Genomic DNA, 26,183 nt, shown 5'->3' with positions numbered 1-26,183 from the left:
ACCAACAGATGCTCCCTTTCCTGCTTTGCAGAAATCTTCTGCTGTAGTCTACAAACAGAAGAACAAACTTTTTTGTCGAGTTAAAGTAGCTCAAAAGACAATTAAATTATACTTAAGACACAGGAGCACCTGTTTCACTAACCAATGAAGACATATATGAAATGAATGGTAGCCAACAGCTACAGAAGCCTACTTCTGTTTTGTCTGCATATAATGGACACAAAATATCAGTACTTGAAGTGTGTAGTTTGCTAGCAACTTTTCATGATGTTACAAAGTGTACTATGTTCTAGAAGTAGTGCAAAAAATTTCTGGTTTTAGACTTGTTTGATTTGTTCAACCCGCACATACAAAACAATGTGTTACAAATCAGTGTTCCAGTGTCTCATACTAATGTTTCTTACTCGTGTAATAAGTACTTAACTCTCTGAACCAGGTTTAGGAAGGGTTAAAGTTTTTAAGGCACCCATTACTGTTAAAGACAATGTGCAATCATGATTTCGCCATGCTAGGCCAGTCCCCCACGCAATATGCGAGCAGGCTGCTCAGGAACTGCAATGATGGAAAGACATTTGGGGGACAAAACCAATTTCTGCAAGTCAGTGGGTGTCCCCATTGGTTGTATTTCAAAAGTCATCAGGAGGTTTATGTCTGTGTGCTGATTTCAAAACCACGGCAAAACAAACTTTATGAATTAACTTCCTCTTCCACAACCAAAGGAATTAATGGGGAGATTGGGATAGGGAGATCCTTTTCCAAGATTGATTCACATGAGGCATATTTAGTTACCTCTGGATGAGCAGTCCAATCAATATTTTGTGATCTATGCTCACCTGGGCTTGTTCCAGTTCCAAAGACTATCAATCATTCAGAAGTGCTTTAGCTCTGCTGTTTTTCAGTGTTTCCTGGGATCGTTAACAGCCAGTCTCCTATCTGAATGATATAGTTGTTGTGGGTTGTATGCCTGCGCTGAAAATTTGGCAAATTTAGAATGTTTGTTTAATGTGCTTGCTGCAGCTGTCTCAAAAACAAGGAAAAGATCTCCTTCTTCCATGAAGAACTTGCACATTTAGGACAGGTCATAAATGCACAGGGTATTCATCATGCTTCAATATTTAGGACAAGTCATAAATGTGTAGGGTATTCATCCCGCTCATTCACACTTGTGTGCAATTAAAGATCTGCCAGCACCTCATATCAAGGAACTACAGGTCATCATGGGGAAGTTAACATGTTACATTAAGTTTATTGCAAATGCTGTGAAGTTTTCTGCCCTGCTGAACTGGCTGTGCTAGGCTAGGTGCAGATGCATCTTCTTGTGGGACTGGAGCTGTGCTCTCCCATAGCAGTGGTACATCTGATGGGACCAGTGCTTTTTCTACAAAAGCTCTCAACAAAGTGCAGTGCAGTTGCACTCAACTTGAAAAAAAGGTGCTCATCATTGTCTCTGGTATTACAATTTTTGTATTTGTCCAATTGAAAGTTCTATTTCCTTACAAGTCATTGGCCTTTAATGGTTTTATTCAATCCTTCAAAGCCTGTGCAACCGTGGACAGCACACAAATTGCAACATTGTGCTCTGTTCTTGTTTAATTATCAATATGACTGCAAAACATTCAAATGCTGACTTGTTGTCTCAGTTACCTGCTGGTACCAACAGAGCATTTAATTTGTCTGAGGAATAGTCAATACTTCAAGATTTTGAAATTCTTCAAAATTTTCCTCTCGATTTTCGGCATATTTCTGATGCAGCTGCTTCTGACCCAGCTCTCTGGGTAGTTCTGCAATACCTGCATCATGGTGGACTCTTAGTCTGAATGTCCGCAGCATGTGGTCTAGTGGCTAATGTTACTGCCACTAGATCACAGGGTCCCGGGTTCGATTCCCAGCTAGGTTGTGGATTTTCTATACCCCGGGACTGGGTGTTTCTGTTGTTCTCATCATTTCATCACCACCACCATTTGTGACAGTGATTAGATTGGACTGCGTGAAAAACTGGACTGTGAAAAAATTGGGACTTAATGTACGGGCGCTGATGACCGCACAGTTGTGCGCTCCAAAAACCAGTCGTCATCATCATCATCATCATCATCTTAGTCTGAAAGAAATTCGCCACCCAGTGACATGTCACTACTTTTTGCATCACCACGGCCTGTCCACAAGGTCAGGTATTCTGCTGCTGCATGCAGAGAATGATGATGCACAGGTTGTGATTCCTAATTCCCTCCCCAGCACAAAGCTTTCTCACTGTTACATCAAGGTCACTGGGGCATAGTTCACACAAAGCAACTCGCCTGATGCCACTGAACTTTGTAGGACATGGGTGCCAAAATTCAGCAAACGATGTCCTGTTGTCCTTGTCTCTGACAGTGAAACACAATTCAGATCAGCTGATTTTCAACAGTTTTATGCTGACAGCGGCATACACCGTGTAACTACTACCCCTTTCCACCTTTAATCTAACAGTGCAGCCAAACAGTTCGTTCAAACATTCAGAAGTCACACTGAGAACCTCTGTTCCTCCCAAACACAGGAGCAAGCCTTAAAGATTTTTCCTTCCTCCTACCATCCCTTGCTACATGACGGGAAGTCATCAGCAGACTTATAGCACAGTCATCACCGTACCCTGTTGCATCTTCTGCAGCCGCCATGGAAACCATTTCATTCCACTGGGTCAGAGAAAGATTCAGCCACAGGATAAAGTCTTTTTTTTTTTCAGTTTTTGGCAAGAAACAGCGTTGGGAGCATGGTGTCATCAGATAAGTATTGGGTTGTTCGTCTTGCATCATTCAAGGTCCCTCTGGGCTGCATCATTAGCACCAGATGCAGCTCAGCATTCTTATATCAGTGATTCTACCACCGAATTTTTTTCCATAGACCCAGCATGCCACCGAGGTATGCAACAGCAGTCATCTCCATCTCTCCGCCCACTGTGGTTGGTGCAGTACAGAGCAATACCAATGGAGATCAATGTCATGCTACTGCCACCAACATCACTGTTGGTCCTGCTGCCAGAGCTGATGTCCATGGAAACACTGTCCCCAGACACCTGTCACAATACCCGTTTCCCTTGCTGTCCTCACAACTGCAGCATTTGTGTTCCTGGATGTGGGTGTGCCCCCATGGCTGATTTTTTGGCCGGAGTTCCTGGTCACTCACAAGGTGGACAGGGAACTGCCATCAACCGTTGTTACAATATCTGCCTTCTCATCTACGTCTGCATTCCGGCATCCCCCCCCCCCCCCTGACCCACCTGCCAGTGTCACGTGACCCGCCAGTACACAATGACAATGCAGACGTTTGGGGATAAGGAATGTGGTATGATCTGAAGAGGTTACAGTTGGTACTTCAAGAGCACAACAAGCTAAAGACAGCTGCTGCCAGATGCAGCCACAAATGACAGTTGTGAATGAAGACATGCCCTCAAGAGGTTCCACACACTGCTCACTGCTAGAAGACTACTTACATCAGAGAGCAGCACTGCTCACCCCACTCTGTGATCATCAATTAAACACAGATCAGATCCAACAGTGTGTGTATTATTAGTTAGAAATGTGTACCACAGTTTAAAAATAAATATAATTCTTATCTTGACTATACTTCAGTACTAAACAAGTATAAGCAGTATTCTTGTACTCAGCAATAGTAAGAATATATTAACATTCAAGTGGACATGGACTGGAACTAAGTTAAATAATCTACATTAAACTTTTTTACTTAAGTTAATAATATTTTGTGTGTGTTGTAGTTAACTACTCAACCTCCTCCTGAAGTAAATCTAGGCTTGCTACAAGACACAGAAGTTACCATATGGCATCACTGTGAAAATTATTGTTTCCAATGTGCGCAGATTCAGTACAAAACTGTTTATTACTTTTATATTGTGGACATAATATCAGTTTCATGTTTCAATGGCATTAAATGTTCTGCACCATTTAAGAATATACCGTCTCACATATGGTAACAAAAAGAGCATTTTCATCCATTCTTGAAAACAAAATGTTATTATCACGGAATCAAATGGGCTACTTGTTCAGTCAATCACTGATTGTCCCATTCAAAAAGCAGCAGGGTCAGCCACGGCATGTAAAACTGCACGCATGGACGATGGTCACGCACAGTGTGCTGCGCATGTGTGGTCCGAGACTCAGTCTGTCTTGGCATTACTTGGTATATTTCAACTTTGCTCGGTCCTTCACAGAAGTACTCGGTACAGCACAGCGTTTCACTTAGCAGTACAGTGCGGCAGTTTTCAGTCAGCACAACGTTCTTCACTTCCGCAGAATTGTGATGTCAGCACTGTTTATCCTTCGCTATATATTCATGGTATAGAGGAAGTTCACAACTCCAGTGGCAATTTGCACAAAAAGATCAATCTAGCAATCTATCTTCGCAAGCCTTTAAAAATTAATTGGAATGAGAGAAGAAAGGGAAGAAATTCTCAATACCTATTATGCAGTCACATAACAGACGGGCACTGCAAATTTGCTAAGGAACGGCATTACAACAGCGTGCAGAAAGAATTGAAAGATTTAGTTGACAATGAAAGAGCAAAAAATTACAATCATTAATGGATGATTTGGATGGGATTCATTGTTACGCACATCAAAAAGCACTTCTTGCTAAATTTGCTGGCATGGAGCATGTAATGAAATTAGTTGCACAAACAGCAAATTTTCTGAAGTCACACACATTATTACACTGACAGTTGCAACAGTTTTCAGTGGACTTTAAAAAGGCGTATGGCGACTTTATACCTTACTGCAAAGTCAACGAGCATATCTGACCTGATTTTTCGATTTAAAGCCTGATATTGATCAATTTCTGAAGGAAACAGGAAAGCAGGATAAGAATTAGGGCATCCACAAAATGGATTGCAGACCTCGCATTTTATGTAGACTTGATTGCCCTCAGTCCAAATTGAGATAAAGATGAGAACCAATTTGTTTCCGATTTGATGGGAACACATTTAAAAAGAAAATCGCATTGCAAAAGGATCAAATTCTGACAGAAACACTGTCCATTTCTACAAGTTAAAAAAAAACACTAATTGTGAAGAATTCACTGTGGTGTTAAAAGAATTACAAGTATGCCATATTCAGAAGAACGCAAAATCCTCAAGACTGGCTAAGTTTCACGGAAGCTCGAAATTTACTGCGGACATCAATGTGAGATGCTTTTAATAGTTTCTACAATGAAATATTGTCTCAAAATAGGGTAGAAAACCCAAAGAGATTCTGGTCGTATGTAAAGTACACCAGTGGAAAAAATAGGCAGTACCTTCACTGCACGATAGCAATGGAAATGTTACTGATTATAGTGCCACTAAAGCGGAGTTACTAAATACAGTTTTCCATAATTCCTTCACGAAATAAGATGAAGTAAATATTCCAAAATTCAAAACCAGAACAGCTGTTGGCATGAGTAACATAAAAGTAGAGATCTTACGTGTTATGAAACAAATCAAATCACTTAAGAAAGGCAAGTCTTCCGGTCCAGATGGTATACCAATCAGGTTCCTCTCAGAGTATGCAGACACAATAGTGCCTTTCTTAGCAATCATATACAACCGCTCACTGGACAAAAGGTCTGTTCCTAAAGACTGGAAAATAGCACAGGTCACACCAACATTCAAGAAAGGAAATAGGAGTAACCCACTGAATTACAGACCCATATCACTGACCTCAATTTGCAGTAGGATTTTAGAGCATATACTGCACTCGAATATTATGAATCACCTTGATGAAAATGACTTATTGATACATAACCAACAAGGATTCAGAAAATATCATTCTTGTGCAACACAGCTAGCTCTTTATTCCCGTGAAGTAATGAGTTCTGTCGACAAGGGATCTCAGATCGATTCCATATTCCTAGATTTCCAGAAGGCTTTTGATACCATTTCTCCCAAGCAACTATTAATCAAATTGCATGCATATGGAGTATCATCTCAGTTGTGCGACTGGATTCTTGATTTCCTCTCAGAGAGGTCACTGTTCATAGTGATAGACAGTAAATCATCGATTAGAACAGAAGTGATATCTGGCATTCCACAAGGTAGTGTCATAGGCCCTCTGCTGTTCCTGATTTATATAAATGATCTAGGTGATAATCTGAGCAGCCCCTTAGATTGATTGCAGATGACACTCTAATTGACCGTCTAGTAAAATCATCAGACAATCAATTCCAATTACAAAATATCTAGAGAGAATTTCTGTATTGTGCTAAACGTGGCAATTAGCATTAAACAAAGAAAAGTGCGAGGTCATCCAAATGGGTACTAAACGAAATCCAATAAATTGTGGGTATACGATTAAGTGCACAAACCTAAGGGCTGACAATTCGACTAAATACCTAGGAATTACAATTACAAGCAACTTAAATTGGAAAGACCACATAGATAATGTTGTGGGGAAGGCGAAACAAAGACTGTGCTTTGTTGGCAGAACACTTAGAAGATGCGACAAACCCACTAAAGAGACAGCCCACATTACACTTGTCCGTCCTCTGCTGGAATATTGCTGCGTGGTATGGGATCCTTACCAGGTAGGATTGATGGAAGACACTGAAAAAGTGCAAAGAAGGGCAGCTCGATTTGTGTTATCGCGCAATAGGGGTGAGAGTGCCACCGATATGATATGCGAGTTGGGGTGGCAGTCACTGAAACAAAGGCGGTTTTCTTTGCGGCGAGATCTATTTACAAAATTTCAATCACCAACTTTCTTTTCTGAATGGGTAAATATTTTGTGGACACCCACCTACATAAGGAGGAATGATCATCATCATAAAATAAGAGAAATCAGAGCTCAAACAGAAAGATTTAGGTGTTCCTTTTCCCCACACACCATTCGAGAGTGGAATGGTAGAGAATTAGTATGAAAATGGTTCGATGAGCCCTCTGCCAAGCACTTAAGTGTGAATTGCAGAGTAACCATGTAGATGTAGATGTAGTTTTAGAAACACTCTTGAGGACACTGTCACTCTTTTATCTGTTTTTGAACCCATTTGCCATTTGAGTTGAAAACATACTTGTGCAGGTGCAGAGGGAACTGATCAATCTGCAATGAAAATCCTGTTTAAAATAAAATTCCTTTATTGTAAAACTGTTCATGAGTTATACGTTGTTTTCCTCAGGAAGAGTTTCCATGGCTCCATAATCAGGTTACAAATGGGATACTATATTGCCATCAACATATGTCTATTAAAGACTTTCTTTGAAGCTAAATAAATCACAACTGTGTAGACTTCTGAGTTACAAAAATCTGCGAAGTTGAGGAGGAGGAGATAGTGTTTAACGTCCCGTTGACAACAAGGTCATTAGAGACAGAGCACAAGTTCGGTTTAGGGAAGGATGGGGAAGGAAATCGACCATGCCCTTTCAAAGGAACCATCCCAGCAGTTGCCTGAAACGATTCAGGAAAATCCTGGAAGACCTAAATCAGGATGGCTGGATGTGGGTTTGAACCACTGTTCTCCCAAATGCGAGTCCAGTGTGCTAACCACTGCTCCACCCCGCTGTGAAGTTGTCTGCATCACACAAAAAATGTATTGTGTCTTGAATGTCCCAAAAATAATTAAATAATATTGTAAATTTTATTTGTTTGTGATGTACGTTACTGAGCCATATGCATGCCATTCAATGTGCCTTGCGGGACTGCATTGCTATCTAAATGCAGAGTGGGCACAGTTTCCCTCTCCACCTGTTCAGACATCAGGGCGTTTTGGTGGAGGAAAGGTGCAACCAGGCAAGAAAGATCCACATGCGTGCAAAAGTTCTGCACACATACAGAAGTTTTGGCCATCCCTGGTCTATAACAATGTACAGAGTGCATTCCATAAGTAATGCAACCAATTTTTTTCTGACGCAACAGTACACCACAGCGTGTTGTAACAAGATGGAATAAGTGGAGGGGGATTTTAGCTTCAAAACGCTCTTTATTTCATTCGGCTGCGAGCTGCCAGAGAGTCAGGATGTGCGTTTCTGTCAACCTTGTTTTGAGTTTATGTAACACGGCACAATGGATAATTCTGTAGAGCAATGGTACGCTATCAGATTTTGTATTAAACTTGGGAAGTCTGCCACCAAAACATTTCCATTACTTTAGCATGTCTTTGGGACCGATTGCTTGTCCAAATCACAAGTTTTCTGATGGCACAAGTCGTTCATGGAGGGCTGAGAGGAGATCACCAACGAACCTCGCAGTGGACAGCCATCAACCGCACGAGTTGACGAAAATGTGGCACATGTGCGTGATTGTTTGAACTCTGACAGACAGCTGAACCTTCAATTGATAGCACAAACTCTAAACATGTCAAAAACAACCGTTTTCTGCATTGTGACAGAAGATTTGAACATGAGAAAGGTGTGTGCCAAACTCGTGCCAAAAGTGTTGACAGACGAACACAAGCACATGTGAGTGCTTTGGTGCCGAGAAATGCTGGAAATGTGTGAAAATTATCCTCATTTTTTTTTAACTCATGAGTTGTGGATTTTTGAGTACAACCCTGAGACAAAAAGGCAGAGTTCAAAGTGGCACACCCCATCGTTGTCCTGTCCCAAGAAGGCACGCATGAGCAAGTCCAGGATGAAAACCATGCTCATTGTCTTCTTTGACATCAGAGACATTGTCCACCATGAATTTGTACCAGGACTACAGTGAACTCAGCTTTTCTAGTTGGAAGTGCTCAAGAGACTGAATAGGAGGGTCTCACGCTGCCGAAGTGACACCAAGAACATGTGGAAACTTCACCACAACAATGTGCCTAGTCACAGTGCCTTCATTGTCGACGACTTCCTGGCCAGGAACAAGACCCCATTGGTTCCCCAGCTTCCCTACAGTCCTGACCTGCCTCCCGCTGACTTTTTTTTCTTTCCTCAGTTAAAAGGAGTCATGAAAGGAAAACATTGGGACACGACTGAAAGCATCCAAGCGCATGTTAACATCAGCTCTGAAGGACATTCCAGAAAAGGTATTCCAGGATGCCCTCCAGGCATGGAAACACCGCCTCCAGAACTGTATCGGCGCAAGAGGGTGCCGTTTTGAAAATTTTTGATTATTTATTATTTACATATTCAATAAATGATTTTTTATGAATTTGGTCGCATTACGTATGGAACATACCTTGTATGTTTGACTGTGTCAAGAAAATGTAAATATTTGGAAGGGTTGCAAAAGATGAAAGACTATGTTCCAAGAGAAATAACATTATTCTGCTATAAAGTGACATAACAACAGATTGTTGACATTTCTCAGTAATTTTGTGGTAGCCGAAAGGAGAAAGATATGACAAGGCATTCAAGCCATCAACTGTACAATATAATTTGTTAATGGGGAGGTGTAGACCCTGTGGAGTCAGTGATACCCTTTTACAGGATCCAAATACATTCCAAAATGTTGCACCACAGAATATTTTTTCATACACTTAATCTTGATTCCTTTATAGAGGAGAAGCATTGTCAAGTGGAGTACATACTCGTAGCAGAAGCACATCTGCAGAGTTCCATAAGGCCATGTGTAAAGTGCCAATAACATTTGTTTTATTTAAAAAGCTTTAAGAGTTTTCACATAAAAATGTCAAAGGCATTACTTTTCAGCATAGCCTGATATATTGCTATATGCATGGTGCTGCTATATGGCAACAAATCTAAAATATTGAATAAATAAAAAGTACATTAAAATATCTATGTAAACTAATACATTTTCACTGAAACTGGTTTTGCAAAAATGTCATGCAATAGAGGGCTAATTACAAAAATCTTCGAAGTCCAACTTACACACGTCACAGGTTCCAAGCTGTCACCACTTTTACAGCTCCAATTTACACTGAGGTGACAAAAGTCATAGAATACCTACTAATATCATGTTGAACTGCTTGCTGCCCAGCATAGTGCAGCAACTCGACGTGGCAAAGACTCAACAAGTCATTTGAAGTCCCCTGCATTGAGCCATACGGCCATTATAGCCATCTAGCATTGCAAAAGTGTTGCTGGTCCAGGATTTTGTGCATGAACTGACCATTCAATTATGTTCCATAAAAATGTTTGATAGGGTTTGTGTCGGGCAATCTTGGTGGCCAAACCATTCACTCGAATTGTCCAGAATGCCTTAGAAACCAATGGTGAACACCTATGGCTTGGTGACAAGTTTGTGAATATGAATTCCATTAATGGCTGCAAATGGTCTCCAAGAAGCCAAACATAACCATTTATAGTCAATGATTGGTTCAGTTGGCCCAGAGAACCCAGTTCATTCCATGTAAACACAACCCACTCCATTATGGCATCGCCACCAGCTTGCACAGTGCCTCGCTTACAACTTAGGTCCATGGCTTCAAGGGGTCTGCGCCACACTCAAACCCTCCCACAGCTCTTACCAGCTGAAACTAGTTATCTAGGGTCCAACCAATACGGTCATAAGTTCAGGAGAGGCGCTGCAGGCAAAGTCATGCAGTTGGCAAAGGAACTTGTGTCAGTCATCCGCTGTCACACCCAATTAATGCCACATTTCGCCACATTGTCCTAACGGATATGTTTGTCCTATGTCCCACACTGATTTCTGCAGTTATTTCATGCAATGCTGCTTGTCTGCCAGCACTGACAACTCTATGCAAATGCCGTTACTCTCGGACATTAAGTGAAGGCCGTCAGCCACTGTATTGTCCGTGGCAAGACATAATGCCTGAAATTTAGTATTCTCGACGTACTATTATCACCTGGATCTTGGAATATCGAACATGCTAACAATTTCCAAATCCGAATGTACCATGCGTGTAGCTCCAACTACCATTCCGTGTTCAAAGCCTGTTAATTCCGGTCATGCAGCCATAGTCACGTCAGAAACCTTTTCACATGGATCACCTGAGTACAAATGATGGCTCCACCAATGCACAATCCTTTTAATACCTCGTGTACACGATATTATTGCCATCTGTATATGTGCATATCATTAGCCCATGACTTTTGTCACATACGTGTATTACACAATTTGAGAGCTGTTACAGAACACTTCTGGAACAGTGGAAGCCTTCTTAGAGTAAGTAATCCATTTCAAGTCTAGTTCATCCAGTATCAGAGTTCCACCCATAACAACTAGAGTCCAAAATGTAAACATTATTAACCAAAACAATATATTGACTGGCACACAGTTCACCAATCGAATCGTAACTGCCCCAGACCGGCCACTGGCTGGCTTACATGCAGGAGTCTAGCATTGCCTTGTCAGCGGGTGCTCTTGATGACAGGCGCTATCTGCGTATTGGTAACGTGGCAGTCGACAGAAACATTGTGCCAGATTCTCAGTTTCCATAGTGGCATCAAGTAGTGCCACTACACCCGAAAATCACAGTAATACTAAACTAATATATAACCAACAAATAAAAAAGAAAAGAGTACTTTTTAGCAATGAAAGTATAGAATTAGCTGATGAGCTTTGGATCTAGGGAAACTGAAGACAATGACTGATGTGCAGCCAAAGTAATGTAGAGAAGGAAAAATGGCATAAACTGCCTTCGGTAAAGTAATGAGAAGTTTACAATCAGTGAGTCTTATCAGGTTTGACTTCTGGCAGACATGGAGTCTAATGGACGAACAATCTGAAAACTCAGAGTTTCTGCATTAAGCGAAACCTATGGTGAGAATTACGAGGGGGGGGGGGGGGGGGGAGGGAGAGAGAGAGAGAGAGAGAGAGAGAGAGAGAGAGAGAGAGAGAGAGAGAGGAAAACAAACAAGTGAATCAGGAAACAGGCTTGAGCAGAAGATGTAACTATGACTGTAATTAAAATAAAATGATGAGCACGGCATGTACAAAATTGAGAGCATCAAGGCACTTCTCTGTTGGATTCCAAGATGTCGGAGAAGCCGAACATGATGATATTAAAAAACACAGAATCGCTTATGATGATTATATCCCCATATAGAAAGCAAATGGCTAACACCCCAGTAACTGCAGACAGCCTTTCCAACAACAGGGTGTATACAGTCCGGGACAACCGGGAAATCCGGGAAAACTCCAGGAATTTTTTTATCTGAAAGAAAACCGGAAAAAACAGGATTTTTTTTATAATTCCAGGAATTTTTCATTATTTTAGTTTTTAGTCAAACTTTTGTAATTGTGACTGGTAGGAACTGATAAACAGCAAAATGTATCAAAGGCTTTAGGACGAAGACAATGAAATACTTCATAACAGCAAACTGCCTCCGACGAGCATGACATCCCAACTGCTTATATTAAGTTCGTTTTGAGCAGTTACCAGAGGGCTAGTGTGCATGTGCAGTTGAGTTGCATATGAGCAGCGCCTTCTCCTGTTTCTGGCTACTGGAAGTGTGGCTGCAGCAGTAGCAAGAAACAGCCATGCTACACAGAAAAAATTTTCTAGCATGTCAAAGCTGCCAGAGTCACACATGTGCAGAGCAGTCTGGGTTTTAGTGGGGAGGGGGATAGTGACCGATGTTTACATTTAGTGATTTTGCTGCTTCCTGATGTCCTATTTCCTCTTCGTTTACAGTTCACAAGTCAAATGAAAACAAAACGGATTTCTGTGACCGAGAGCTATCAAGTGAATTAAAATACATTCACATAATTACAGAAGGCTCTTATCAGTTTTAGTTTTCTGATTTTATTTTATTTCCACATTCTTGGCAGTCAGGCATGAATCGCCTTGCACATCAATGAAGTTATTTTTTAGTTTGCTAAATAAATGTGGCTTTTATTAACCTTTTCCACAGGTGCAGTCAATTTATAAGAAACTAAGTGATTCATTCCACACTATTGGCTAGTTTCAACTCTTCACTGAATTTCAAGTGCACATTTTCATCTTCTGGGACACCCACTATGCAATTATAAAGAATCAAAAATGAGACAACACAGTACTGGTACTCCAAGAAAATTTGCATCCTCAAAAGAGCACTGAAAAGCTTAATATCAGGTTGGAGCCAACTTCATTGTGAATCTGAACATATGAATGTGTCCTTTATGCCAAAGTATGCACTTTGGTATGGTTTATGAAATTCTTATGCTCTTGGAGTATCCTCTGATTCCTATTTCATTTATTACATCATGTAAGAGCTCTTAATGCTATATATGTACGAACATAAGGGCTTCCTACATCATCGTAGCTGTCCATGCGTGGTAATGCCTATTTTCTGGCACACTCTGGCAGCTGCTGAAACGAAACCACATTTAAGGGGTTGCAGGAAAATATTGTGGATGCTTCTTCGAAAAGTGTTATCATTTTCAAAGGAAATTTTCTTTTATGCGAGGTGAACTATGTTACGTGTGAGAATGTGCAATGAATTTCTTAAATCACGGGACGTTTGGCTCTCATTTAAACCTTAGCACCACTAAGAATAATTTTGAGCCAAAAAGACCAGACATTAATGTAACTGTTTAACATTTTACTGGCACATTTGTGTGATGCATCTTAAAGTGTAACACACACTAAAAATACCAATGTTATGTGAAAGCTTAGCTTTTCTTGTAGCTATACTATGTACATTAATTTAAACCATTAATTTTCCTGTTTGTGCGTTCACAGTACTTATCAGTGATGTTGCTATTGTCTGACTACACCATGTGTCCTACGCTCTGAATATCTGCTGTCACTGGCTGACAAGATCACATGACATGAGCTGTGATTGGCTTACAATAGCACACTGCAATCTCTATTTCAATGCATCGGAAACTAACGTGCTGTGTTTGGTGGAATTCGAATGTATACTTTCGTAATACAAAAATATGCAGCATACATGTTGCTGCACATAAAAGATCTTTCCAAAACAGTTTTTTTTTTTTTTTTTTTGCCGAGTTTCATTTTCTAAAGCTCCGGGAAGTTCTTGCTAGTGTTTAAAATCAATACCATTCAAAGGATTCACTGCTGCTTATTGTGGGAAAAGTGTGTTTTCACCTTGGAAGTGCATTTTTAACTGGGAGATCCACGTATACACCCTGAACAACCAGTTAGATATTAAAACATTGCCCAATTTGGTTTGCTCACACAGAATTAAGGAACAGTTATACAATTATCGAGATCATTAAAAACATGAAGTCAGCACTAAATTCTAAACAAATGTGTTTGGATTAATTGAAAAAATCCAGCTTTTTCTCTGATAATTCCCCTTGTTTAAAGTGAGACAGTAGACTAATTACATCTCATTTTGATCACTTGAAAGGCTCTGCTAATCTTTTGCTTGGAAAATGCATTAATGTACCTAACAAGGAGAAGTGGAGCAAAATGAGTAACTACTGATTTTACCTCAGTAATGCATCATAGGAAAAGAAGGTAATTGACAGAGATCCAAAGTGTGAAATAATTTGGGTGAAGGTCACAGTTAAAGCAGGCTCAAACATGGTAACTGGATGTCCCTAAAGGCCCCCTGGCTCAGCAGCTGATGTGGCAGAACACCTGAAGGGAAATTTGGAAAATATTTCGAGTAGATTTCCCGACCATGTTATAGTTCTGGGTGGAGATTTTAATTTGCCGGATATAGACTGGGAGACTCAAACGTTTATAATCTGTGGCAGGGACAAAGAATCCAGTGAAATTTTTTTAAGTGCATGATCTGAAAACTACCTTGAGCAGTTAAACAGAGAACTGACTCGTGGTGATAACATATTAGACCTTCTGGTGATAAACAGACCTGAACTATTTGAAACAGTTAACGCAGAACAGGGAATCAGCGATCTTAAAGCGGTTACTGTATTGATGATTTCAGCCGTAAATAGAAATATTAAAAAAGGTAGGAAGATTTTCCTGTTTAGCAAAAGTGACAAAAAGCAGATTTCAGAGTGCTTGATGCCTCAACACAAAAGTTTTGTCTCAAGTACAGATAGTGTTGAGGATCAGTGGACAAAGTTCAAAACCATCGTACAATATGCATTAGATGAGTATGTGCCAAGCAAGATTATAAGAGATGGAAAAGAGCCACCGTGGTACAACAACCAAGTTAGAAAACTGCTGTGGAAGCAAAGGAACTTCACAGCAAACATAAACATAGCCAAAGTCTTGCAGACAAACAAAAATTACGCGAAGCGAAATGTAGTGTGAGGAGGGCGATGCGAGAGGCGTTCAATGAATTCAAAAGTACAGTTCTATGTACTGACTTGGCAGAAAATCCTAAGAAATTTTGGTCTTATGTCAAAGCAATAGCTGGATCAAAACAAAATGTCCAGACACTCTGTGACCAAAATGGTACTGAAACAGAGGATGACAGACTAAAGGTTGAAATACTAAATGTCTTTTTCCAAAGCTGTTTCACAGAGGAAGACTGCACTGTAGTTCCTTCTCTAGATTGTCGCACAGATGACAAAATGGTAGATATCGAAATAGATGACAGAGGGATAGAAAAGCAATTAAAATCGCTCAAAATAGGAAAGGCCAGTGGACCTGATAGGATACCAGTTTGATTTTACACAAAGTACGTGAAGGAACTTGCCCCCCTTCTTGCAGTGGTGTACCGTAGGTCTCTAGAAGAGCGTAGCATTCCAAAGAATTGGAAAAGGGCACAGGTCATCCCCGTTTTCAAGAGGGGATGTCGAACATATGTGCAGAACTATAGACCTGTATCTCTAACGTCAATCAGTTGTAGAATTTTTGAACACGTATTATGTTCGAGTATAATGACTTTTCTGGAGACTAGAAATCTACTCTGTAGGAATCAGCATGGGTTTCGAAAAAGATCACCGTGTTAAGCCCAGCTTGTGCTATTCGTCCACGAGACTCAGAGGGCCATAGACACGGGTTCCCAGGTAGATGCCGTGTTTCTTGACTTCCGCAAGGCGTTTGATACAGTTCCCCACAGTCGTTTAATGAAGAAAGTAAGAGCATATGGACTATCAGACCAATTGTGTGATTGGATTGAAGAGTTCCTAGATAACAGAACACAGCATGTCATTCTCAATGGAGAGAAGTCTTCCGAAGTAAGAGTGATTTCAGGTGTGCTGCAGGGGAGTGTCATAGGACCGTTGCTATTCACAATATACATAAATGACCTTGTGGATAACATCGGAAGTTCACTGAGGCTTTTTGCAGATGATGCTGTAGTACATCGAGAGGTTGTAACAATGGAAAAATTGTACTGAAATGCAGGAGGATCTGCTAAGAATTGACACATGGTGTAGGGAATGGCAACTGAATCTCAATGTAGACAAGTGTAATGTGCTGCAAATACATAGAAAGAAAGATCCTTTATCATTTAGCTACAATATAGCAGGTCAGCAACTGGAAGCAGTCAATTCCATAAATTATCTGGGAGTAGGCATTAGGAGTGATTTAAAATGGAATGATCATATAAAGTTGATCATTGGTAAAGCAGATGCCAGACTGAGATTCACTGAAAGAATCCTAAGGAAATGCAATCCGAAAACAAAGAAAGCAGGTCACAGTACACTTGTTCACCCACTGCTTGAATGTTGCTCACCAGTGTGGGATCCGTACCAGATAGGGTTGATAGAGGAGATAGAGAAGATCCAACGGACAGCAGTACGCTTCATTACAGAATCATTTAGTAACCGCAAAAGCGTTACGGAGATGATAGATAAACTCCAGTGGAAGACTCTGCAGGAGAGACACTCAGTAGCTCGGTACGGGCTTTAGTTGAAGTTTCAAGAACATACCTTCACCGAGGAGTCAAGCAGTATATTGCTTACTTCTACGTATATCTTGTGAAGAGACCATGAGGATAAAATCAGAGAGATTAGAGCCCACACAGAGGCATACCGACAATCTTTCTTTCCACGAACAATACGAGACTGGAACAGAAGGGAGAACCGATAGAGGTACTCAAAGTACCCTCCACCACACACAGTCAGGTGGCTTGCGGAGTATGGATGTGGATGTGGATGGATGGAACAGTAATGAAGGACCATATGTGCAGAATTGTTTGCACATTGCATGGCTGATTGTGACAATTTTTTGTCAAGCATTGTCACTGGCGATGAAACACAGGTTAATCACTTCCAACCACAAACAAAATGGCAATTCATGGAATGGCACCACACCACCTCTCCTCTGAAGACAATGTTCGTAGCCATATCCTCAGCTGGTAAAGTCAAGGCGATGGTCTTCTGAGTCTCTGAAGGGATTATTCTGTTTGATGTCTTCCCTCATGGTTCAATGATGAGCTCTTAAGTGTATACAGCTGTCCTCATGAAATTGAAGAAACAACTGCAGTGTGTTTGTCTGTTTATCACCACAAAAATGCAAATGAACTTCTCCTTTGCCATGACAATGCAAGGCCTCACACAAGTCTGCACACCCAAAAGCAACTCACAAAACTTCATTGGACTGTTCTTTCTCATCCACGTTACAGTGCGGATCTCTCACTTTCTGACTTTGATCTGTCTGATACCCCTCATGTATTAAAATTCTCTCTCTGAAATATAAAGGGAGAACTATAACACGAACATTAAGTCGGATGCGAGGTTTTGTGATAATGTTTGTTTACATAACACGATGTCTATAAAGAGTATCTCAGAAATATTATAGTATCAGGTTTTACCATTCCATAATTTTTGTAAGTCCCCAGGGTAGTTCACACAATAAGACACGTGTAATTTCCCAATTACTTATTATTAAATCATTCTTTGTAACAAATTTTTAATATTATCCCACACATGTAGAGAAAAATGGATAAGGTACACTAGATTCATTTTTCAAAACATCTTTAATTACAGACAGGCTTGGGTAAAAAAATCCACTAGCAGTCTTTGCAGATGACTGAAATATTGACACATGCTCCACTAATTTCCATCTGTTGAATACACACTCTTTTTACAAAAATTCTGATATTTTTTTTGTATTATTTTAGTTTTCAGTGACCAAATAGCACTTGAAAAATGTAAGACTAGCAACTTCATTACAACGGTCGACTTATTAACATAATTTACCCATACAAGCAACCAATGAAACTGATTAATAAATTACTTCATTCACAAAACTTGCAGATTTTTTTTCTACAGTTTCCTGGCAAACATTTCTTTAACAACTGCGAAAGAAATAAACCAACTTTATGAGAAACATTACCAACAAAGCAGCTGACACTACTGAAAACAAGATATTGCAAAGCCTACATTAATAACATCCCGGAAAGGGTTCCGTACGATTTTTTCTCATAACGAATTGTATCTTGCGACTCATATCTTCATTATAAATTGCCTTACACCTTTCGTAGTTAACTCTTCTTCTCACCTGAAAATTTTAGAAGGGTGAAATTAGTATCTATTGCTGTGGCTGAGAATAGAATTGATAATGCATGATAATTGACGATGGGGAATGATGACTAAATGAGGTTACATTTACAGCCTACACTAATTATCATTTACCTAGTTCATGTGAACACTTGTACTAAGTTACAAAACTAAGCTGAACAAGAAAATATCAAAATGTTAAGTTCCATCCTCATTCTTGAAGGATCAAATTTACCTTAAATTTTAAAATAAATGTCTGGTTTCATTATGTAATGAACATAGGATAAGAAAACTTTACAATACAACCTTGTTCCACTGTTAGAAGAATTAGCTTCATAAGAGGCTCTAAATGTAATTTTAACAACAGTTGTATCTATACAAAACCCATTTTATCCATCTTTATTTTGTAGGTATCAGAGAATATTATGGTCAACTTCTGCTTATTCATCATACCAACTAGTCAGTGTTCAAGAACTTTATCTTTAGGAACTAAAATGCCACTCCCAATCCTGTCATTTTGTGCAAACAGATGGCTGCAACGCATCCTGAACTCAAATGGGAATCCCTGGAGGGAAGGTGATGTTCTTCTCATGAAATATTGTTGAGAAAATGTAGAGGACAGTAATTTGCTTATAACTGTGGAATGCATCCACCTCAGCCAAAGTACATTTCACATAATGGCCATGCAGACAAGAGAAATTAGAGCTTATATGGGGGCATATAGACAGCCGATTTCCTCTTGCTTCACTTATTAGTGGAACACAAAAGGAAATGACTCATAGGGGTACAAGGTCCCCATTGCCATATACCATACAATGGCTTGCAGGGTATGTATGTAGATGTATCAAATAAACTGAAGTTTAATATATTTGTATCAAGTTTATTGCAAAAAAACCTGGAGCAAATCTCTGCCAGACGTAACACCTTTAATTTGTCCTTTGTTATTGTCCTCTACAATGCTGGCAGTTCTCTCAGCTTTCATAACACATATTATGCATATGCACTCCACTCATTTGCTTCTCTGTTCTCCTGCTTCCGCAACACCTGTCTTGGAAGCTGAGAACTGTCTCTGAGCTATCTTGCTTCCTTGCTTCATATCCATATACTTGTCTTTCTAAGGAGGGAACACTGCAGTAACTGGGCCAGCAATGCCCTCTACTTCATCGCCTCCTATCTTCAATTTTTCCAAATTCTGAAATCAAATGTTTTTATTTCAGCTTCTGGTGCCTGAAAATGACTGGCAGAAATGGCACATGTTTGCATGGGTACTTTATTTCCTCCAATACATTGGAGCAATTGATGGGAAACATAGTCCTAGAGTGTCTTATTGTTAGTAGGAGTGACTTTTACAGTTACAAAGGGCCATTTAGCATTGTGCTGTGGAGTGGCACAACACCTGTTACGACTCTTTGAATGTATGTACTGGTTGCCACGGATGAATTACAGGCAGAAGTTTATTCGAGAATGTGTCCACAAGTACACTAATTTATAAAAAAAAGTGTAACAACATGGCATTGCCCTATGTTTTCCTGGCAGACTACGCTTTTCCATTATAGGAACACATTATGAATCCATATGCAGGAAGGCATGTTCAAGGCTGAAATGAAAGAAATTTCAGTTACCAATTTTCTAAGGCAACAAAGGTTATATGAAACACTTTCAATATTATTCCTACAGTTTTTGTCTCTGCTGAATCAATGTTGCTGCAACCCAAGAAGTCATGAAGTGGCACCTGCGCAGCGTGTGTCTCCATAATTTTTTAAGGTGAATTGCAGATGAACCAAACCAACATATCCCACAAGAAAGGTTCGATTGTTTTAACTTGCAGAATCAAGGAACACAAGAAACGAGATGACACTGCATCTGTTATTATTGCACCACAGAACATACAATGGAGAGCTTCTAATTCAAATAAATAAATCCGTAATGAATTTGCAAATTACTTTTTAAGCCCACATGAAAATGCAAAAAGGAGAAAATGAAATGACATTATATATGAATGTTGCAGTACAGTATAAAATACAAATAAAGACAAGCAGGCATGAATTTGTGTACCTCTTTGTCCACAGTGTATATTGTTTCTTTGGGTTCATGAACATCAAGACATCCCACGAACTTATATTCAACCCATGGCAGCTCATACTGAGTCGTGCATTGTCTGCGCTCTGCCCAGTCTCTTCCATGTTTCACTTCTCCCTTGGGTACTGTACAACAAGCAAGTGACATTTTTCAAACAAAAGAAACTCCAGGTAGGACTATCAGCAATGCACTAAAAGATAGAGTGCTTCTTATTGTAAATAGGACATGTTAAGTTGCAGACAGACATAAAGCTTTTGATCACAGCCTTAATCAGCAAAAAAGAAACACAAGCGATTCATACACACAAGCAAGCACACCTCATGCACACATATCAGCTAACTCCAGAAGCTCAAGCCAGAATGAAACTAACACATGGGATGCAAGCTGCAGTCTGGAGGGTAAGGGAAGGGGAAGGGGACGAGGAAGGGGAAGGGAAAGGGATAGTAATGTATACACAGGATGAGTGACTAATGCTGTCTGGTGGAGTGTGCAGAAACTAGAATGCCAAGAGGCAGGAGGTTGTGGAACAGAGAGGTGGGAAAAAAAGGAGTGGAAAAGGAGATGAATGAGGAAAGGTTGGCAGAGGGCAGCAAACAAAGAGGATGGGAGATGAGAATGGGAGGAGATGATAGGACAGAAGGGGTGGAAACTGTTGGGTGGAGCGTGTAGAGACAGTATGTTACCATAGGTTGATTATCCCAGACTCAACCTATGGTAACATCCTGTCCCCACACCCTCCACCCAACAGTTTCCACCCCGTCTGTCCCATCATTTCCTCCAATTCTCATCTCCCACCCTTTTTGTTTGCTGCCTCTGCAACCGCAGCTGCTCATCTTTCCCTGCTCCTTTCCTTTTCCACTGCTTTTTACCCCACCTCCCTGACCCATAAGCTCCTGACACGGCGCCTCTTGACATTCTAGTCCCTCCACACTCCATCAGACAGTGATCATCTCTCCCGCCACCCGTACACTACTATCCATTCCCCACCCCTCCAGATTGCTGCTTGCATCCCACGTGATAGTTGCATTTCAGGCCAAGCTTCTGGAGTTGATGGTCATATGTGCATGAGATGTGCTCACTTGTGTGTATGAATTGTGTGTGTTTCTCTTTTGCTGATGAAGGCTATATCCAAAACCTTTAAGTAAGTGTCTTAGCTGTACTAGTCTGTAACTTAAATTGTCATCTTTATGATAAGTAGCGATCTATCTTCTACTACATTGCTGAGTGATACTTTTCTGTATGCAGTTGCTACTGGTGTTCAAAAAGCAGCAGCCATTTTCTGCAGTGAGTTGTGTCTGGTGTTGTCATTTTTGTAGTCTGATTCTTACATTACATAAGCAAGCCTTTGACTTACACAATACTGAAATTTCACAATTTGATGCCTCATCCACTGCATTATCACACTGTTTATGAAGCAGTGACAATACCTGTACATGAAATCACAGCTCAGGATATAAATATAAGTTAGTGCTGTGCAACCACGATATGTGGCTGCTGGCTAGAAACATTCTTTTCTTTGATTTGTACCACATTGCAAACATCAGCCACATAGTATAGCTGGAAACTTGTTGGAAAGATGTTTCAAACTCATTGTGCATGCAGCTTCAGGAGCAGCTACATGTTGTTTTCCCTGCCAAAATCCTCATTTGCTTGGTAGAAGTAGGAATATGTTGTGATTGGGAAGCAGGATTATGATTTTTTTGGCTGTCCATATACACTCCTGGAAATGGAAAAAAGAACACATTGACACCGGTGTGTCAGACCCACCATACTTGCTCCGGACACTGCGAGAGGGCTGTACAAGCACGCACGGCACAGCGGACACACCAGGAACCGCGGTGTTGGCCGTCGAATGGCGCTAGCTGCGCAGCATTTGTGCACCGCCGCCGTCAGTGTCAGCCAGTTTGCCGTGGCATACGGAGCTCCATCGCAGTCTTTAACACTGGTAGCATGCCGCGACAGCGTGGACGTGAACCGTATGTGCAGTTGACGGACTTTGAGCGAGGGCGTATAGTGGGCATGCGGGAGGCCGGGTGGACGTACCGCTGAATTGCTCAACACGTGGGGCGTGAGGTCTCCACAGTACATCGATGTTGTCCCCAGTGGTCGGCGGAAGGTGCACGTGCCCGTCGACCTGGGACCGGACCGCAGCGAAGCACGGATGCACGCCAAGACCGTAGGATCCTACGCAGTGCCGTAGGGGACCACACCGCCACTTTCCAGCAAATTAGGGACACTGTTGCTCCTGGGGTATCGGTGAGGACCATTCGCAACTGTCTCCATGAAGCTGGGCTACGGTCCCGCACACCGTTAGGCCGTCTTTCGCTCACGCCCCAACATCGTGCAGCCCGCCTCCAGTGGTGTCGCGACAGGCGTGAATGGAGGGACGAATGGAGACGTGTCGTCTTCAGCGATGAGAGTCGCTTCTGCCTTGGTGCCAATGATGGTCGTATGCGTGTTTGGCGCCGTGCAGGTGAGCGCCACAATCAGGACTGCATACGACCGAGGCACACAGGGCCAACACCCGGCATCATGGTGTGGGGAGCGATCTCCTACACTGGCCGTACACCACTGGTGATCGTCGAGGGGACACTGAATAGTGCACGGTACATCCAAACCGTCATCGAACCCATCGTTCTACCATTCCTAGACCGGCAAGGGAACTTGCTGTTCCAACAGGACAATGCACGTCCGCATGTATCCCGTGCCACCCAACGTGCTCTAGAAGGTGTAAGTCAACTACCCTGGCCAGCAAGATCTCCGGATCTGTCCCCCATTGAGCATGTTTGGGACTGGATGAAGCGTCGTCTCACGCGGTCTGCACGTCCAGCACGAACGCTGGTCCAACTGAGGCGCCAGGTGGAAATGGCATGGCAAGCCGTTCCACAGGACTACATCCAGCATCTCTACGATCGTCTCCATGGGAGAATAGCAGCCTGCATTGCTGCGAAAGGTGGATATACACTGTACTAGTGCCGACATTGTGCATGCTCTGTTGCCTGTGTCTATTTGCCTGTGTTCTGTCAGTGTGATCATGTGATGTATCTGACCCCAGGAATGTGTCAATAAAGTTTCCCCTTCCTGGGACAATGAATTCACGGTGTTCTTATTTCAATTTCCAGGAGTGTACACGCATACTTAACACATGCATTGGGAATTTTTGTGCGAAGAATGAGTATTCAAATCTCTGTTCGATCATACCGATTTATTATGCGTGTGTGTGTGTGTGGGGGGGGGGGGGGGGGGTCGCTTTTGCTTTTGCATGCCACAATGATGTATCTGAGTTGGGAATTTGGGTTGCCCGGACTACATGTTCACATTGCCGACACGGTTGAGGCAAAGAGAAGTAAAGCATCCAGGTTCGAGTTCCAACCGGGCGCAGGTTTTCAATTCACATCCTTGATTAATTGCAACGCCCTAATGCGGCCACGGTTGGAAAAATTTCCCTAAATACTAACATTGATTTAAGTTTTCTAAAAGAAACACTTAAGGCACAGGTTGGGATAATCCATGTAAAAGGTTGTACCAACTTTCCTTGCCTCATTTGTTCACTCACAAGGTCTGTTGTATTTGTAATCACCTCTACTGGACATAAGGGTTTAATTTTCTTTCCTTCTGCACCCACTCCATGTAAAATATGGCATAGGCTGCTACCAAAAGATGTGCACAACATATTATCAGTAAACACAAATGTGTCTTGCAAGGGTAACAGAATTAATATAGTTAAGAACATGTGTTAAATATAAAACAGTACCACTCAAATGATTTCAAACTTACTCGTCATATGTGTATTTTGCATTCTACTGTATTTACTATGGCTGACACTTAAGACATGCTCAGCAGTTACAAACAAGGTCTACCAAGTATTGTGGCCTTTATGAGTGAAGTGTAATAAAAAATACTGGTATAAAAACTTACTTGGTATGGTTTTTCATAATACTGTATCCTCCTGAACTGATCAAATATGCCTTCCTTCCCCAAAATTCTGCAAATGAAACAAATCAAAATTAACACCTGCACATTAAGATACCATTTCTGTTGTTATTGCATTGAAAAAGCAGAAGTAAATCTGACTGCTGACAATATAAATATTACATTTAAGTTTAATGGAGAAGCATTGACAGAAAAAAGCACAAAAGAAATTTTCCATAAAATTAATCATTGGTTCTCTGTAAATTGATTATCACTTAACTTTAAATACAGAAATTCATACATTGGTAGATTTAGTTGAACAATAACAGCGGAATATGAAGACAGGACAAAATGCAAAAACAGAACACGTGAAATTTAAATTTTAAGATTCTGTTTACTTTCCATACTTCCAGCTGTTAACATCATATATTAACTTCTGCAGAAACTCTACACTAAGGCTTGGTATTCAATACACAAAATATACATTATGGAAAATGTGTAGAGTAAATTTCAAGCCTCTGTCACACAATTTTTCACCCAACTAGGCATACAAACAGAAGTTTCACAATATATTTACATCTTTATTATGTCTGTTGCTAACATGCATTGAGAATTTGGAAACATTAGCATTCATAAATATTTACCTGCTTTACACTCTAGCCTTAGACACTTACTTTACTTCGAGTAGTACTTATGACATTGAGTTATTTCATATGTCTCCTACACTGTGCTGCCACAATGCTGTTAGTACTTTAAGGTTTATATATAAACACCACCTCGGCTGCTTTTAAGAAATACTTTAATATCTACTACTGGTTATGTTAATCGAATACAAGGTTCTCGACACCTGTCACCATAAGATGTTCAATGAATGTAATCAGCAGGGGAAATTAAAGCACTTCTTAACAGCATGTGAGGTTGTGTTTAAAATACACCTTAAAATATAATATTGAAGGTTTAGTTCTACAATGAAGTTTTGATGGATCCTATCCAGGTCTGACATTTGTTTACGTACGGCCAGCATACTGAACATGCACTAAAAACAAGCTCTGTACATTCTTACACATTTTTACATATACTGCTTGTAGTGAATACCTGCACTAGTCTCATTTTCTAGCCACGTAAGTGAAGATTTATGAGTGTTTTAGAAAATATCTCATATTCTTTGGAATTCTGTTAGAAGCCCACTTGGGCCTAGCATTTACTTTACAATATGTACAGCTGACATTACTGACCTTTTGCCTGTAAAGAAGTTATGTGCTCATAATTTTCTATTATTGAATAAATATAACACATTTCAGGATAATCACAGAGGCCTTCTCTCAGAGCTGCAAGATACACAGTTGGAATAGCTTGATAGAGGCAGGAAAGGAAGAGCTGTGCCATTTGGGCAAAGCTGGAAAAAGTGAGGAAGGAGACAGTGTGTGCAAAGGCAGTCATTGGGAACTGAGGTAGTTGGGAACTTGCAGGTGGTAGGAAGGTAGTAATAAGCAACCCTGGCATAGAGAAACAGCTGAAAGAATTGGAAACAAGTAAGTTGTCAGGTCTGGATGGAATCCATATCGGTTTTACAAAGAGTATTCTATAGCACTGGCCTCATAGCTTGCATTTATCGGGAATTTCTCAACCAGCGCAAAGTCATAAGTGACTAAAAAAAAGCGAAAGTGACTCCTGTATATAAGAAGGGTAAAAGAACAGACCTGCAAAATTACAGACCAATATCTTTAACATCTGTTAGCTGCAGAATTCTAGAACATATTCTGAGTGTGAATATAATAAATTTCCTAGAGATAAAAAAGCTTCTGTTCATGAATCATAATATTTTTAAACATCATCGCTCTTGTGAAACTCAGCTTGCTCTTTTTTCACATAGAATACTGTGAACTCTGGAGGAAGGGTAACAGGCAGATTCCATATTCCAAGATTTCTGGAAAGCATTTGACATGGTACCAAATGCAGACTTAAAAGGTATGAGCATATTGAATAGGTTCCCATATATGTGAGTGGCTC

General features: G+C 40.7%; 1 protein-coding gene across 1 annotated transcript in view; it reads right to left on the bottom strand.

Moving 5' to 3' along the window:
* Positions 1-17,546: 17,546 nt before the first annotated feature.
* Positions 17,547-26,183, bottom strand: part of LOC124555566 (28S ribosomal protein S21, mitochondrial) — a 53,239-nt gene continuing 44,602 nt past the window's right edge. Inside the window, exons 2-3 of the mRNA XM_047129524.1 lie at positions 24,180-24,246; positions 17,547-18,183 (exon numbers count right to left, since the gene is read on the bottom strand). Coding sequence (XP_046985480.1) covers positions 18,067-18,183; positions 24,180-24,246 — 184 coding nt within the window. The 3' untranslated portion in view covers positions 17,547-18,066. The remainder of the gene's footprint in view (positions 18,184-24,179; positions 24,247-26,183) is intronic.

Source organism: Schistocerca americana, chromosome X (assembly GCF_021461395.2).
Source record: "Schistocerca americana isolate TAMUIC-IGC-003095 chromosome X, iqSchAmer2.1, whole genome shotgun sequence".
Taxonomy (NCBI): Eukaryota; Metazoa; Arthropoda; class Insecta; order Orthoptera; family Acrididae; genus Schistocerca; species Schistocerca americana.
Note: the sequence above shows the minus strand (reverse complement) of the source record. Positions and strands in the feature narration are given on the sequence as shown.